This window comes from Acanthopagrus latus, chromosome 15 (genome assembly GCF_904848185.1).
Source record: "Acanthopagrus latus isolate v.2019 chromosome 15, fAcaLat1.1, whole genome shotgun sequence".
NCBI classification, from domain to species: Eukaryota; Metazoa; Chordata; class Actinopteri; order Spariformes; family Sparidae; genus Acanthopagrus; species Acanthopagrus latus.
Window position 1 is genome coordinate 23,802,866 of NC_051053.1, and position 16,782 is coordinate 23,819,647.

Genomic DNA, 16,782 nt, shown 5'->3' on the forward strand with positions numbered 1-16,782 from the left:
ACATTTTATGATTTATTGCTTTCATGAGAGATTAAAGATGAAACAGACCATTCCGAATGACTCAATGCACATTTTATTTTAGAAAAAATGTTTCTGTCACATACTCTTTCATGCTCTTTCATACCACTTTAACTTTATTCTCTTCCGTCTCTTGTCCTTGCAGTTTCTCATTGACGTGTCGTTTCCATGATTCATGAACCTCCATGTGAACCTTCAGGTCCGAGTCTGTGAAAAAGGTTTTGCCACACGTCGTGCAGCGAAAGGCTTTTTTTGCGTTTTTGCTTTGTCTCCCTGTGCAGTACTGGAGGTGTTGACTAAAACCAACCCTTTTGCCACATTTCTCACAGAAATACGGTTTCTCTCCGGTGTGCTGTCTCATGTGAACAAGCCGACTGGAGCTCTGAGTGAACGTTTTGCCACAGACATCACATCTGTAGGGTTTTTCACCAGTGTGAACTCTCAAATGCAGAACGAGCTGGTGCTTTTGTTTAAACTCCTTGCTGCATTCAGAGCATTTAAAAGCCTTCTCCTCTTTGAGATTCTCATCTATGTCCCCTCTCTCTGGTGTGTTTTTGCCCTCATTCTGCACATTGCAAAATCTGAAATGTTTACCCGAGGGAAAACTTTTCCCACATTTCTTACAAAAATACGGTTTCTCCCCAGTGTGCACCCTCATATGAACTATACGGCTTGAGTTCTGACTGAAGGTTTTGTCACAGAAATCACAACTGAAAGGCTTTTCACCTGTGTGAATTCTTACATGCACGATTAAGTGGTGCCTTTGTTCAAACTCCTTGTTGCACTTCAGACATCTGAAGGCTTTGTGTCCATTGTGACTCTGGTCTACATGTCTTATAAGATGTGAATCCCTTTTGAAACCTTTACCACAAAATCTGCAAGTCTTCTCTTCCCTCGGAGGCTCTTCCAGTTCCACGTAGACTTCAATGCTGTGACTCTGAGGCGACGACGAACCATCACTTTCATTCCATTCCTCCTTCATGCTTTCATTTACACTCACAGTCACAGCAGCAGGAGACGGGGACAGCTCACAGTCACTGGTTGGTTCTGATTTGGGAAGTCGGACTTCAGCACCATTGGAAGTATCAGCCTCCGTGTCTGGACTGATGCACTGATCCACCGGCTCCTCTTTGACCAGCGGGTGCTCTACGATCACCATTTCCACCTGCTCAACCTTAATGTCACATTGCTGCCATGAAGGGGGCGCTTCCTCGGAGACAGGATACTGATCTAAAGGACAGAGAAGACATCTGATGTCAAGTTGCGTAAATGTGAAAACTCCAGCACACACACTGAAAAGTATAGCTTGACTAACACAGAATTTCTAAGCAGAAACAGAAATTAGAAGTTGAGATTTTTTTTTTTTTTGGTATGTCTAACCCTTCTTTTGTTGGATGTCCTGCATTTATCTAAAAACATCATAATTTCTCATTGAAATATTCAGAGGTTGATACATATTCAACAACTGGACTGCACCTCTATAATTAAGGATAAGATTAGGAACAATAATGACACCTCAATCAACTCTAACAGCTATGCAATAAACAGATTGTCTGTATAGATCATCATGGACCATAACTCTTACCATTTAAAGGCTCTTCTTTACAGTCGGGAGGCTGCGGAGAGTCTGCTGTCGGCTCCACATTGTCGGACTGTTGCGCTGCAGTGAGAGAGCTGGATGGGTCGTCCAGAGAGGGGCCGCTGACAGCTGCTGCTCTTTTCTTCTTCCTATTGAGCCCATCACCAAAACACATAACAACCAAGACCTTTCAATCAAGTTACACCAACATCATCTGGTAAAGTACGATGATAGCACATAAAAGGGAGAGGGGGTTACCTGTCCGTACACTGTCTCTTGGTCGTACAATTGAACACTGAGGGGACAAAGTCTGGACTTTCTGGATCCATGGAGCATTCTCCTGGAAGACATCCTCACTTATTATGTTGTAAAAAGCCAACAGTGTGCTCAGACATGAGTTAGTGTGTGCTAAATGTCACATACGCCATGTTCCTGTACTTACTTACAGATGCTATAGTCAAACATCCATTCGCAGTTTGTTTTGTTTACATTCTCCTGCTAATGTTGCTAACGCTGGTCAATGGTGTTTACCACTGTAAGACAGCCTACTGAGAATACCAGCAGTGTGGTTGCTGTAACTAATTCATTTCTCGACATCTTTGATTGTGTCATTATGTGTGATTTAAAGTGGAATACGAGACTTGCCTGATATGAAATGAGCGCTGCAGATTCGAGCGTTCCGGAGGGTTTCATGGGTCCAGAACGTCCGTTTAATGGCTAGCAACCACAGACGTCTGCGGTTAGCATCGAAGGGCGTCCTCGACGACGGTATTCTATAAAAATGGAGTTGATGTTTGCCATGTCTGTTCTTACATCCAGGTGCACAACACGACATTTTACTGTCTATAACAGCGAGATCTTGCTAGTTCACACAAGTTGACTGCATCGCTTCTTCTTCTTCTTCTTCGTCGTCGTCATTGTCTTCTTTTTCTTCTTCTACGTTTTAATGGCGACTTGTGTCTAGGCGGCGCACTATCGCCGCCAACTGTCGTGTGAGACTGTTCTTAACTCGTTATCAATGGAGTATTTTGTATATATGTTAAGACTTGCTAAAACAACTTTGTGCTTTCAATTAAGACTGTTTTAAGGTCCATGTGTTTAACGGTTAAAGCGCTTCTTCTTCTTCTTCTTCTTCGTGTTAATAGCGACATGTTTAGCGCTATCGCCACCAACTGTCGTGTGCCGTTGTTCTTAAATCCCTGCTGTCAGTACAGTGTTTTGTACATTACATTACATTAAGATCGGTTTGTTAGTTTGTCCCCTTCGTCTTCTTCTTCTTCTTCTTCTTCTTGTTCTTGTTCTTCTTCGGTTTTACTACAAACCAATGTTAAAAGCGCATGCCTCCACCTCATAACTTTATAAAGAAGTTATATCCTTGATATTGACCTGTTTCCTCCAGTTCATTCATTAATAACAGTTGTTCATTAATATAATTCGGCTCCAGTTGCTACATACATAATATGTACTAGTGCCCCACCCCTTTCTGTGACATCATCGCCATGAAGTCATCATTCATATTCAGTTTAGTTCATTTTATGGTAAAAGTACAGAATCAGTAACACTTGAGCTGAGGTGTCCAAATTACCTGAGTGCCCTCGATCACAATATTAAAGTAATGTAACTTGATTACAATCAGTTAGTTTTGGATTAATAACAAATGAAGACCAGAGAAATTAAATCAGTTTTAAAAAGTAGCTTTTTGTGTATCCTGTTAACAAGTGTTTATCTGTATTTGTTCAATTAACTTTTATTTTAACATGAGAAGTTACAGTAAATATGATGCAGTTGAGTTTCTCTGGCAGGGACTCGAACTCAGGATAAAAGCCGATTTTCTGATAACAGAACTCCTACTCTACAGACAGGGCTAAACCACTTTGAGGGGTTAGAGGTTTCTCTGGTTGAGTGAAGTAAGTCCAGCCCACAGGTTTTCTGACGAATCCGTGTGGTGCGTGCCGAAAGGGGCGGTCTCACCCGTTTCCCGCGTAAAATTAGCGCATTTCCCTCCAAAAAGTTATTTGTGTATATATTTACCTGACTGATCTTCACTCTGGTCCCTTCTCTGAGGACGCAAACACGGTGAGTAAACTGTTCTGTACGAATCTGCTTTGTGTGTCTAGTTACCGGCGCAGTACAGCTGTATTCATGTCTGTGTGGGAGGTGTACAGATAGTCAATATTTATTTAACTCAGGTAATTAGCCCAAGTTATGTTTCTTCACATATCAGCGGCTCCACATAGTAACTACTTTAATGTTTTCTCAGCCCAGTATATGCGGGTTAAAATGGAGCCAGCCTCCTTGTTGGTTAGATTTGTTTCTACCTCAAATGTTTCTGAAATAACTCTGAACAGAAACTGAAGACTTCTCATGTAACTGTTCAGTGATTAGATAAATTCGGCTGGAACATAAATCCTTTAATTACAGCCAGTTAAATCCTTGACGGACGTTGTGTTGTGTTCCATGCACCAAACTCCATTGTGATTTCGGTCGTTTTTATCTCTGCCATGTTAATTAAATGAATAATGCACAGTTAACTAAACTTTGGTCACTATCTAAACACAAGAAAGTAGTTTCGGTAAAGTCGGCATGAAGTATTTTTAATTTATTTATTATCTAGAACAACATGGAAGCTGTTTAGCTAATGTTATACTGGTCAGTGTAAGTGAGTGCTAATGTTATGTTAGCTAGCTAGCTGACTTTAAAATTGTTGCAGATGCGCTGCAGGTTTGATAAACACATTAGCAGCGGCTCCGCTGCCTTTATTAACGGGTACTGACACTATAACGAGCTTATAAAGACGTCTGAGTCATTTCATCGTCGTGTTTTTACAGACAAGTTTGCATGTTAGCTAACGTGTGTCTGTTGGAGAGTGTTAGCTTGAAGGCATTATCCTGCTGTGTGATGTTAACTTGTTAAAATTAGCATCTTTACAGCTGAATATGTGCGTACAGCACAGTTAGCTAACAGGCTCCAAGTGTTGTGTTTATAATGTCTGAGTATATTAGTTTGTCAGCATCTAGAAGGTTATTCTGAGCAGCTAAAGTAGTTTATACACACAATATGCAGCCTCATTGTAACCTGCACAGAATGTGTTCAGTGTGTTTGTCTCAGTTCTGGTTTGATGTGTCATTTAAATCACTGCACTGACTCCCTGTCTGTAAAAAGATAGACTTTAAAATCATATTGCTCATCTATAAAGCACTAAATGTTTTCAGGATTTAATACATTTGGTTTACTTTTGGTTTACCTTTAAAAAACATATTTATTAAATTAGATTATAGCAGATTTTATAGTGCAGAGTGATGTGAGACTCCTGAAGCGATGTCATGCACATGGTTACAGACTGCTATACCATTCTTTATTATGAAATGATAACACTGTAAGAAATCCCCTTTTTGCCGGATGTGTCTGTAATCTGATTACATCTTCTTTGTTACTGCTATCATCAGAATATATATATACGAAAACACACACACACACACACACACACACACACACATGCATGTAGTCATCATGTTATTCTAAAGTTCTTCCTCCTCTCTCCAGGTGAACAGTGGGACTTGTCTTCAGCTTCAGGTGGAACAGCTCTGACCTGTATGGTGATCAGCACCGGAGAGGACAGACACCTGATCCAACAAGGTCAGTGCAGTGGAGGTGCAAAAGTTAAAGGCAGGAAGTGTGAGATTTGCCAGCTGCTGTTCATTAATACTCTAGGATCAGTAAATGATTCTAGAGGGTCGTTGAGTCTCATTCACAGGTCGGTGAATACCGACAGTGAATGAGGACACTAATCTTTAAATTTAGTAGTATTTTAAATGTTTTTTGCTTACTAAGAGGAAATATAAACAGTTTGTTTAGAATGCCTGCATTTATTTGATCTCATTTATATTCAATATAAATGATATAATCATATTTTATTTAGCATGTATATCTACACTGTTCAGCCACAGCATTAAAACAACTGACAAGTGAAGTGAGCATTGATCATCTTGTTACAATCAAATGTTCTGCTGGGAAACTTTGACTTCTGTCATTTCTGTGGATTCTCTTTGACAAACACCAGCCACCCAAACACCGTTCAGACCAACTGCACCCCCTCATGGCAAAGAACCCAAGGCTTCAAAATGGCTTCTTCATTGTCCAGATCCCAATCCAGCTGAACATCTGCTGGATGCGCCAGAACCAACTCCAATCCATGTTGGGGCCCCCATGGATCGTTCTTGGCTCTGACTGCATCCAGTGGAAGCTCAGGTGGATTGAGATCTGGGGAATCTGGAGGTCAGGTTGACACCTTGAGCTCTTTCCCACGTTCCTCGGGTCGTTCCTGAGCAGTTTTTGCAGCGTTGCAGGCGCGTTGTCCTGCTGGGGGGGCACTGCCACCAAGGAGTGCTGCTGCCATGAGGGGGTGTACTTGGTCTGCTGCTGTGTTTGGGTGACTGGTGTTTGTCAAAGAGACATCCACATGAATGCCAGGACTCCTGGCTTCACAGCCGAACATGGCGTTGGAACAAAATCATCCATGTTATTCATTTCACCTGTTAATGGTTCTAATGTTGTGACTCTCAGTGTATACACATGTTAAATACTTTATGAATTAGATCAAATAAATGCATTTAGGTGCTGTAACCAGACTTATTTATATTTCCTCTCAGTAAAACAAAACCTGTTTAAATGACTTCCTCTTCCTTTGAATTCTGTGGGTTTTGAGCTAAGACTTATACATTTTAAATAGACAGCTTCTTTTAGGTAGATTCAACATTAACATGAGCCTCGGTCTATTCGACCAGCAGGCCAGTAATAAGGATCGTATTCGGTTTCTGACGTGCAGCTGTGCAGTCGTGAAGATTTTGGTTTGGAAGCGGTTCTTGTCGTCTCATTCATGGTAGAGGTGCAGCAAACGGAGCTTCAAACTCCAGCAGAATGACCAGAGCCGTGTTTTTTTTTTTAAATTTTTTTTGGGGCCTTTTCTGGCTTTATTATTGATAGGACAGCTGAAGAGTGTGACAGGAAACAGGGTAAGAGAGGGGGAGTGACACGCAGCAAAGGGACCCGGGCCGGGAGTCGAACCTGGGTCCGCTGCACTACCAACCGAGCTAAGCGGCGCCCGACCAGAGCCATGTTAACCATGTTCATTTCTGTCAGCCTGTGTAAGATTTTGCTTGAGCAGTTGTTAGTTTGTCTTTGTCCTTTGAGTATATAAAGTATGTTGAGCAGAGCCTGGTGTTAACATTGCCGTTCTTATTCGTGGTAGATGTGCAGTGAAGTGAGAGCTACAACACCATCAGAACTGAGCGGAGACGTGTTGTTTTGGAGGCCTTGTGGTATAGATCTGTCTAGGGACAAAAGTTCAGTGGCAGTAATACAGTTGTTAGTGGTCTGCCAGGCAAACCTGGTGTTATTGTAATTTATAGTTTAACTTGACCGGACTTCAACTATCTTCAATGGCAAATGCCCGAGTGCAGTCCATCGGAGCTGTAAGATGTGGTTTCCATGAATGGCAGTAGTCAGGCCTTTGATCAGCCGCTGGTATTGGTAATAGCGTATCTTACGAGCCCTTGTGCGATCCCGCCAACTTACAGGTCCCTCATGTTCAGACACCTATGGTATGGTAGAAGCGTGCACATAGTGTGCGTGTTTAGCTTGGGCCTCGGCCTGGCTAGGGACATGCTCAGGGCCACGGTAGAAGCTAGCCTGACGCCACGAAAGCGACTTGGATCTCTGCCCTCAACTGTCCATGACGATTCAACATGCGAGTTCAGTGTGTATGGGCGCGATGCCTTTGCTTGAAGATAATGTTGAACTCTGTGCTAAAACAAAATGTAAAAAAAAAATTGCAGGAATTCAAATTCTTTGCAACTGTGTGCAACAGCATCCTGCTTGACAACACCAAGCAGAGATCATTACAAAGCTGTTACAGGCCCCTCGGCCTCACTGCCCAGCAGACCACTAATAACTATCCGATTGTGCTGTGGTGAGGTTTTTTTGTTTGGAAGCAGTTGTTGTGGTCATGTTCTTGGTAGAAGTGTAGCGAACTGATAGCTACAAACAGCTTGAGCGATTGTTAGTTTTTCCGTGTCCCTCTGATTGTATTGAAGGGTTGTTTTCAGTTTAGGTTCGTCTCCACTCGAGCGCACAGATTCAGAGAGTTCTTGATAATCTTTATGAAGCCTTGGAAGTTGTTGTTTTGCTGGAGAAGCATCGCGGTATGAAGCTTTTCAGGCTAACAGTGTTAGCTAAACAATGTTGAGCGCACTAAGATACAACAACCAGTTCACCACCGTAGAGTTCTAGGCACAAAAGTTCAGTAACAGCAGTCCAGTTGTTAGTTTGTCTGCTAGGCAAACCAGGCTTGTGTGAACCGACCAACCAGAGCAGACTGAGGCCTCGCCTCAAAACCCACAGGATTCAAGGAATGTTTTTACAGCTACTGGATATAAAAAAATATATATATCTTGAAATAAAATGTATATGAAAATACAAGTCTTCTCACTTTTAACAACTCGACTCTCTGAGTCCTGTTAATAGCACACAAAGTGCGTCTGAATTGCTTTATGAGTAAAGTGACCTAAACAATTAATCAATTGATTAATAACTGTCCTCCATATGCAGCACACTGGCTCTCAACTTTCTGCTTTTAATGCTGCATAACTTAATCTATAATAATACATCACGTTTGATCAGCGAGTATTTAATATTGTTTATATAAGTTTGCCAAGTAACTAGTAGCTAAAGCTGTTAGACAAAGTGCAGTGAAAGTATGATTAATATAGTTAAAAACTCAATTTATGCAAAATATGACAGGTATTTAACTTGTATATCTACACTGTTCAGCCACAGCATTAAAACAACTGACAAGTGAAGTGAGCATTGATCATCTTGTTACAATCAAATGTTCTGCTGGGAAACTTTGACTTCTGTCATTTCTGTGGATTCTCTTTGACAAACACCAGCCACCCAAACACCGTTCAGACCAACTGCACCCCCTCATGGCAAAGAACCCAAGGCTTCAAAATGGCTTCTTCATTGTCCAGATCCCACTTCAGCTGAACATCTGCTGGATGCGCCAGAACCAACTCCAATCCATGTTGGGGCCCCCATGGATCGTTCTTGGCTCTGACTGCATCCAGTGGAAGCTCAGGTGGATTGAGATCTGGGGAATCTGGAGGTCAGGTTGACACCTTGAGCTCTTTCCCACGTTCCTCGGGTCGTTCCTGAGCAGTTTTTGCAGCGTTGCAGGCGCGTTGTCCTGCTGGGGGGGCACTGCCACCAAGGAGTGCTGCTGCCATGAGGGGGTGTACTTGGTCTGCTGCTGTGTTTGGGTGACTGATGTTTGTCAAAGAGACATCCACATGAATGCCAGGACTCCTGGTTTCACAGCCGAACATGGCGTTGGAACAAAATCATCCATGTTATTCATTTCACCTGTTAATGGTTCTAATGTTGTGACTCTCAGTGTATACACATGTTAAATACTTTATGAATTAGATCAAATAAATGCATTTAGGCTCTGTAACCAGACTTATTTATATTTCCTCTCAGTAAAACAAAACCTGTAAATGTTCAAATTTACTTACAAATTAAATTAAAACTCCATATAAATAAATGATGAAAAGTGATTTCAGGTTAAATACAACTGAGTTAGAGACTCAAAACTCATCAAAAATAGACCCAGTTCTCTTTGTGGAGGACAAACAACTACCACAAAAACAAAACCTCGACACACAAACAAAACCTCTAAAAACAATAAAAACCTGCACAGACACACAAAACCTCTAAAAACCAACACACAAAACCCCTAAAACAAACAAACACACAAAACCTCTAAAAACAACACAAAAACCTCTAAAAACAAACACACAAAACCTCTAAAAACAACACAAAAACCTCTAAAAACAAACACACAAAACCCCTAAAACAAACAAAAACCTCTAAAAACAAACACACAAAACCTCTAAAACAAACAAAAACCTCTAAAACAAACAAAAACCTCTAAGAACAAACCAAAACCTCTAAAAACAACACAAAAACCTCTAAAAACAAACACACAAAACCCCTAAAACAAACAAAAACCTCTAAAAACAACACAAAAACCAAAAACAAACAGACAAACGTAAAACAACACAAAACCTCCACAAAGAGACATCAAACTACCACTGCTCTTCTTTCTCTTCCTGCAGGTGACAGACGAGCCGCCACAGGACCTGAAGCAGGAAAACTGAGGATCCGTCTTCTGATGAAACTCCTTCAGGTGCTGCAGGTGTGTGTTAATGTTAAATCTTAAAAGCGCATGTCTCCACCTCATAACTTTACAAAGACGTTATATTCTTGATATTGACCTGTTTCTTCCAGTTCATTCATTAATAACAGTCGTCGTGTTTTTACAGACAAGTTTGCATGTTAGCTAACGTGTGTCTGTTGGAGAGTGTTAGCTTGAAGGCATTATCCTGCTGTGTGATGTTCACTTGTTAAAATTAGCATCTTTACAGCTGAATATGTGCGTACAGCACAGTTAGCTAACAGGCTCCAAGTGTTGTGTTTATAATGTCTGAGTATATTAGTTTGTCAGCATCTAGAAGGTTATTTTGAGCAGCTAAAGTAGTTTATACACACAATATGCAGCCTCATTGTAACCTGCACAGAATGTATTCAGTGTGTTTGTCTCAGTTCTGGTTTGATGTCATTTAAATCACTGCACTGACTCCCTGTCTGTAAAAAGATAGACTTTAAAATCATATTGCTCGTCTATAAAGCACTAAATGTTTTCAGGATTTAATACATTTGGTTTACTTGTGGTTTACCTTTAAAAAACATATTTATTAAATCAGATTATAGCAGATTTTATAGTGCAGAGTGATGTGAGACTCCTGAAGTGATGTTATGCTCTTTATTATGAAATGATAATACTGTAACAAATCCCCTTTTTGCCGGATGTGTCTGTAATCTGATTACATCTTCTTTGTTACTGCTATCATCAGAATATATATATATATATGCAGTGCAGTGCAGTATATATATACGCAAACACACACACACACACACACACATGCATGTAGTCATCATGTTATACTAAAGTTCTTCCTCCTCTCTCCAGGTGAACAGTGGGACTTGTCTTCAGCTTCAGGTGGAGCAGCTCTGACCTGTATGGTGATCAGCACCGGAGAGGACAGACACCTGATCCAACAAGGTCAGTGCAGTGGAGGTGCAAAAGTTAAAGGCAGAAAGTGTGAGATTTGCCAGCTGCTGTTCATTAATACTCTAGGATCAGTAAATAATTCTAGAGGGTCGTCGAGTCTCATTCACAGGTCGGTGAATAGATCCCAATCCAGCTGAGCTTCCACTTTGTGGGTTTTGAGCTAAGACTTATACATTTTAAATAGACAGCTTCTTTTAGGTAGATTCAACATTAACATGAGCCTCGGTCTATTCGACCAGCAGGCCAGTAATAAGGATCATATTCGGTTTCTGATGTGCAGTCGTGAAGATTTTGTTTTGGAAGCGGTTCTTGTCGTCTCATTCATGGTAGAGGTGCAGCAAACGGAGCTTCAAACACCAGCAGAATGACCAGAGCCATGTTTTTTTTTTAAGTATTTTTTTGGGGCCTTTTTCTGGCTTTATTATTGATAGGACAGCTGAAGAGCGTGACAGGAAACAGGGTAAGAGAGGGGGAGTGACACGCAGCAAAGGGACCCGGGCCGGGAGTCGAACCTGGGTCCGCTGCACTACCAACCGAGCTAAGCGGCGCCCGACCAGAGCCATGTTAACCATGTTCATTTCTGTCAGCCTGTGTAAGGTTTTGCTTGAGCAGTTGTTAGTTTGTCTTTGTCCTTTGAGTATATAAAGTATGTTGAGCAGAGCCTGGTGTTAACATTGCCGTTCTTATTCGTGGTAGATGTGCAGTGAAGTGAGAGCTACAACACCATCAGAACTGAGCGGAGACGTGTTGTTTTGGAGGCCTTGTGGTATAGATCTGTCTAGGGACAAAAGTTCAGTGGCAGTAATACAGTTGTTAGTGGTCTGCCAGGCAAACCTGGTGTTATTGTAATTTATAGGTTTAACTTGACCGGACTTCAACTATCTTCAATGGCAAATGCCCGAGTGCAGTCCATCGGAGCTGTAAGATGTGGTTTCCATGAATGGCAGTAGTCAGGCCTTTGATCAGCCGCTGGTATTGGTAATAGCGTATCTTACGAGCCCTTGTGCGATCCCGCCAACTTACAGGTCCCTCATGTTCAGACACCTATGGTATGGTAGAAGCGTGCACATAGTGTGCGTGTTTAGCTTGGGCCTCGGCCTGGCTAGGGACATGCTCAGGGCCACGGTAGAAGCTAGCCTGACGCCACGAAAGCGGCTTGGATCTCTGCCCTCATCTGTCCATGACGATTCAACATGCGAGTTCAGTGTGTATGGGCGCGATGCCTTTGCTTGAAGATAATGTTGAACTCTGTGCTAAAACAAAATGTAAAAAAAAAATTGCAGGAATTCAAATTCTTTGCAACTGTGTGCAACAGCATCCTGCTTGACAACACCAAGCAGAGATCATTACAAAGCTGTTACAGGCCCCTCGGCCTCACTGCCCAGCAGACCACTAATAACTATCCGATTGTGCTGTGGTGAGGTTTTTTTGTTTGGAAGCAGTTGTTGTGGTCATGTTCTTGGTAGAAGTGTAGCGAACTGATAGCTACAAACAGCTTGAGCGATTGTTGGTTTGTCCGTGTCCCTCTGATTGTATTGAAGGGTTGTTTTCAGTTTAGGTTCATCTCCACTCGAGCGCACAGATTCAGAGAGTTCTTGATAATCTTTATGAAGCCTTGGAAGTTGTTGTTTTGCTGGAGAAGCATCGCGGTATGAAGCTTTTCAGGCTAACAGTGTTAGCTAAACAATGTTGAGCGCACTAAGCTACAACAACCAGTTCACCACCGTAGAGTTCTAGGCACAAAAGTTCAGTAACAGCAGTCCAGTTGTTAGTTTGTCTGCTAGGCAAACCAGGCTTGTGTGAACCGACCAACCAGAGCAGACTGAGGCCTCGCCTCAAAACCCACAGGATTCAAGGAATGTTTTTACAGCTACTGGATATAAAAAAATATATATATCTTGAAATAAAATGTATATGAAAATACAAGTCTTCTCACTTTTAACAACTCGACTCTCTGAGTCCTGTTAATAGCACACAAAGTGCGTCTGAATTGCTTTATGAGTAAAGTGACCTAAACAATTAATCAATTGATTAATAACTGTCCTCCATATGCAGCACACTGGCTCTCAACTTTCTGCTTTTAATGCTGCATAACTTAATCTATAATAATACATCACGTTTGATCAGCGAGTATTTAATATTGTTTATATAAGTTTGCAAAGTAACGAGTAACTAAAGCTGTTAGACAAAGTGCAGTGAAAGTATGATTAATATAGTTAAAAACTCAATTTATGCGAAATATGACAGGTATTTAACTTGTATATCTACACTGTTCAGCCACAGCATTAAAACAACTGACAAGTGAAGTGAGCATTGATCATCTTGTTACAATCAAATGTTCTGCTGGGAAACTTTGACTTCTGTCATTTCTGTGGATTCTCTTTGACAAACACCAGCCACCCAAACACCGTTCAGACCAACTGCACCCCCTCATGGCAAAGAACCCAAGGCTTCAAAATGGCTTCTTCATTGTCCAGATCCCACTTCAGCTGAACATCTGCTGGATGCGCCAGAACCAACTCCAATCCATGTTGGGGCCCCCATGGATCGTTCTTGGCTCTGACTGCATCCAGTGGAAGCTCAGGTGGATTGAGATCTGGGGAATCTGGAGGTCAGGTTGACACCTTGAGCTCTTTCCCACGTTCCTCGGGTCGTTCCTGAGCAGTTTTTGCAGCGTTGCAGGCGCGTTGTCCTGCTGGGGGGGCACTGCCACCAAGGAGTGCTGCTGCCATGAGGGGGTGTACTTGGTCTGCTGCTGTGTTTGGGTGACTGATGTTTGTCAAAGAGACATCCACATGAATGCCAGGACTCCTGGCTTCACAGCCGAACATGGCGTTGGAACAAAATCATCCATGTTATTCATTTCACCTGTTAATGGTTCTAATGTTGTGACTCTCAGTGTATACACATGTTAAATACTTTATGAATTAGATCAAATAAATGCATTTAGGCTCTGTAACCAGACTTATTTATATTTCCTCTCAGTAAAACAAAACCTGTAAATGTTCAAATTTACTTACAAATTAAATTAAAACTCCATGTAAATAAATGATGAAAAGTGATTTCAGGTTAAATACAACTGAGTTAGAGACTCAAAACTCATCAAAAATAGACCCAGTTCTCTTTGTGGAGGACAAACAACTACCACAAAAACAAAACCTCGACACACAAACAAAACCTCTAAAAACAATAAAAACCTGCACAGACACACAAAACCTCTAAAAACCAACACACAAAACCCCTAAAACAAACAAAAACCTCTAAAAACAAACACACAAAACCTCTAAAAACAACACAAAAACCTCTAAAAACAAACACACAAAACCCCTAAAACAAACAAAAACCTCTAAAAACAAACGCACAAAACCTCTAAAAACAACACAAAAACCTCTAAAAACAAACGCACAAAACCCCTAAAACAAAAAAAACCTCTAAAAACAAACAAAAACCTCTAAAAACAAACAGAAACCTCTAAAAACAAACACACAAAACCCCTAAAACAAACAAAAACCTCCAAAAACAACACAAAAACCAAACACAAACAGACAAACGTAAAACAACACAAAACCTCCACAAAGAGACATCAAACTACCACTGCTCTTCTTTCTCTTCCTGCAGGTGACAGACGAGCCGCCACAGGACCTGAAGCAGGAAAACTGAGGATCCGTCTTCTGATGAAACTCCTTCAGGTGCTGCAGGTGTGTGTTAATGTTAAATCTTAAAAGCGCATGTCTCCACCTCATAACTTTACAAAGACGTTATATTCTTGATATTGACCTGTTTCTTCCAGTTCATTCATTAATAACAGTCGTCGTGTTTTTACAGACAAGTTTGCATGTTAGCTAACGTGTGTCTGTTGGAGAGTGTTAGCTTGAAGGCATTATCCTGCTGTGTGATGTTAACTTGTTAAAATTAGCATCTTTACAGCTGAATATGTGAGTACAGCACAGTTAGCTAACAGGCTCCAAGTGTTGTGTTTATAATGTCTGAGTATATTAGTATGTCAGCATCTAGAAGGTTATTTTGAGCAGCTAAAGTAGTTTATACACACAATATGCAGCCTCATTGTAACCTGCACAGAATGGATTCAGTGTGTTTGTCTCAGTTCTGGTTTGATGTGTCATTTAAATCACTGCACTGACTCCCTGTCTGTAAAAAGATAGACTTTAAAATCATATTGCTCATCTATAAAGCACTAAATGTTTTCAGGATTTAATACATTTGTTTTACATTTGGTTTACCTTAAAAAACATATTTATTAAATCAGATTGTAGCAGATTTTATAGTGCAGAGTGATGTGAGACTCCTGAAGCGATGTCATGCACATGGTTACAGACTGCTATACCATTCTTTATTATGAAATGATAACACTGTAACAAATCCCCTTTTTGCCGGATGTGTCTGTAATCTGATTACATCTTCTTTGTTACTGCTATCATCAGAATATATATATACGCAAACACACACACACACACATGCATGTAGTCATCATGTTATTCTAAAGTTCTTCCTCCTCTCTCCAGGTGAACAGTGGGACTTGTCTTCAGCTTCAGGTGGAGCAGCTCTGACCTGTATGGTGATCAGCACCGGAGAGGACAGACACCTGATCCAACAAGGTCAGTGCAGTGGAGGTGCAAAAGTTAAAGGCAGAAAGTGTGAGATTTGCCAGCTGCTGTTCATTAATACTCTAGGATCAGTAAATGTTTCTAGAGGGTCGTCGAGTCTCATTCACAGGTCGGTGAATAGATCCCAATCCAGCTGAGCTTCCACTTTGTGGGTTTTGAGCTAAGACTTATACATTTTAAATAGACAGCTTCTTTTAGGTAGATTCAACATTAACATGAGCCTCGGTCTATTCGACCAGCAGGCCACTAATAAGGATCATATTCGGTTTCTGACGTGCAGTCGTGAAGATTTTGGTTTGGAAGCGGTTCTTGTCGTCTCATTCATGGTAGAGGTGCAGCAAACGGAGCTTCAAACACCAGCAGAATGACCAGAGCCATGTTTTTTTTTTTAAATTTTTTTTTGGGGCCTTTTTCTGGCTTTATTATTGATAGGACAGCTGAAGAGTGTGACAGGAAACAGGGTAAGAGAGGGGGAGTGACACGCAGCAAAGGGACCCGGGCCGGGAGTCGAACCTGGGTCCGCTGCACTACCAACCGAGCTAAGCGGCGCCCGACCAGAGCCATGTTAACCATGTTCATTTCTGTCAGCCTGTGTAAGATTTTGCTTGAGCAGTTGTTAGTTTGTCTTTGTCCTTTGAGTATATAAAGTATGTTGAGCAGAGCCTGGTGTTAACATTGCCGTTCTTATTCGTGGTAGATGTGCAGTGAAGTGAGAGCTACAACACCATCAGAACTGAGCGGAGACGTGTTGTTTTGGAGGCCTTGTGGTATAGATCTGTCTAGGGACAAAAGTTCAGTGGCAGTAATACAGTTGTTAGTGGTCTGCCAGGCAAACCTGGTGTTATTGTAATTTATAGGTTTAACTTGACCGGACTTCAACTATCTTCAATGGCAAATGCCCGAGTGCAGTCCATCGGAGCTGTAAGATGTGGTTTCCATGAATGGCAGTAGTCAGGCCTTTGATCAGCCGCTGGTATTGGTAATAGCGTATCTTACGAGCCCTTGTGCGATCCCGCCAACTTACAGGTCCCTCATGTTCAGACACCTATGGTATGGTAGAAGCGTGCACATAGTGTGCGTGTTTAGCTTGGGCCTCGGCCTGGCTAGGGACATGCTCAGGGCCACGGTAGAAGCTAGCCTGACGCCACGAAAGCGGCTTGGATCTCTGCCCTCAACTGTCCATGACGATTCAACATGCGAGTTCAGTGTGTATGGGCGCGATGCCTTTGCTTGAAGATAATGTTGAACTCTGTGCTAAAACAAAATGTAAAAAAAAAATTGCAGGAATTCAAATTCTTTGCAACTGTGTGCAACAGCATCCTGCTTGACAACACCAAGCAGAGATCATTACAAAGCTGTTACAGGCCCCT

General features: G+C 41.6%; 2 protein-coding genes across 3 annotated transcripts in view; one reads left to right on the plus strand and one right to left on the minus strand.

Moving 5' to 3' along the window:
* Nucleotides 1–54: 54 nt before the first annotated feature.
* LOC119033616 (zinc finger protein 260-like) lies at nucleotides 55–2,572 on the minus strand. Of its 2 annotated transcripts, none has more exons than XM_037123949.1 (4): nucleotides 2,243–2,572; nucleotides 1,856–1,934; nucleotides 1,604–1,746; nucleotides 55–1,248 (listed from the first exon to the last, which is right to left on the minus strand). In XM_037123949.1, the coding sequence occupies exons 1-4, from the start codon at nucleotides 2,430–2,432 to the stop codon at nucleotides 119–121; spliced, it is 1,542 nt and encodes a 513-aa protein (XP_036979844.1). In that variant the 5' UTR covers nucleotides 2,433–2,572; the 3' UTR covers nucleotides 55–118. The 2 variants fall into 2 exon arrangements, with proteins under 2 accessions (XP_036979844.1, XP_036979843.1); XM_037123948.1 differs by having other exon boundaries at nucleotides 1,856–1,937.
* A 625-nt stretch (nucleotides 2,573–3,197) lies between these two features.
* The window catches only part of abch1 (ATP-binding cassette, sub-family H, member 1), a 58,605-nt gene continuing 45,020 nt past the window's right edge, over nucleotides 3,198–16,782 (plus strand). The window contains exons 1-6 of the mRNA XM_037123939.1: nucleotides 3,198–3,673; nucleotides 5,141–5,233; nucleotides 9,772–9,851; nucleotides 10,686–10,778; nucleotides 14,406–14,485; nucleotides 15,311–15,403. The gene's annotated coding sequence lies outside the window, so the exon portion shown is untranslated. The remainder of the gene's footprint in view (nucleotides 3,674–5,140; nucleotides 5,234–9,771; nucleotides 9,852–10,685; nucleotides 10,779–14,405; nucleotides 14,486–15,310; nucleotides 15,404–16,782) is intronic.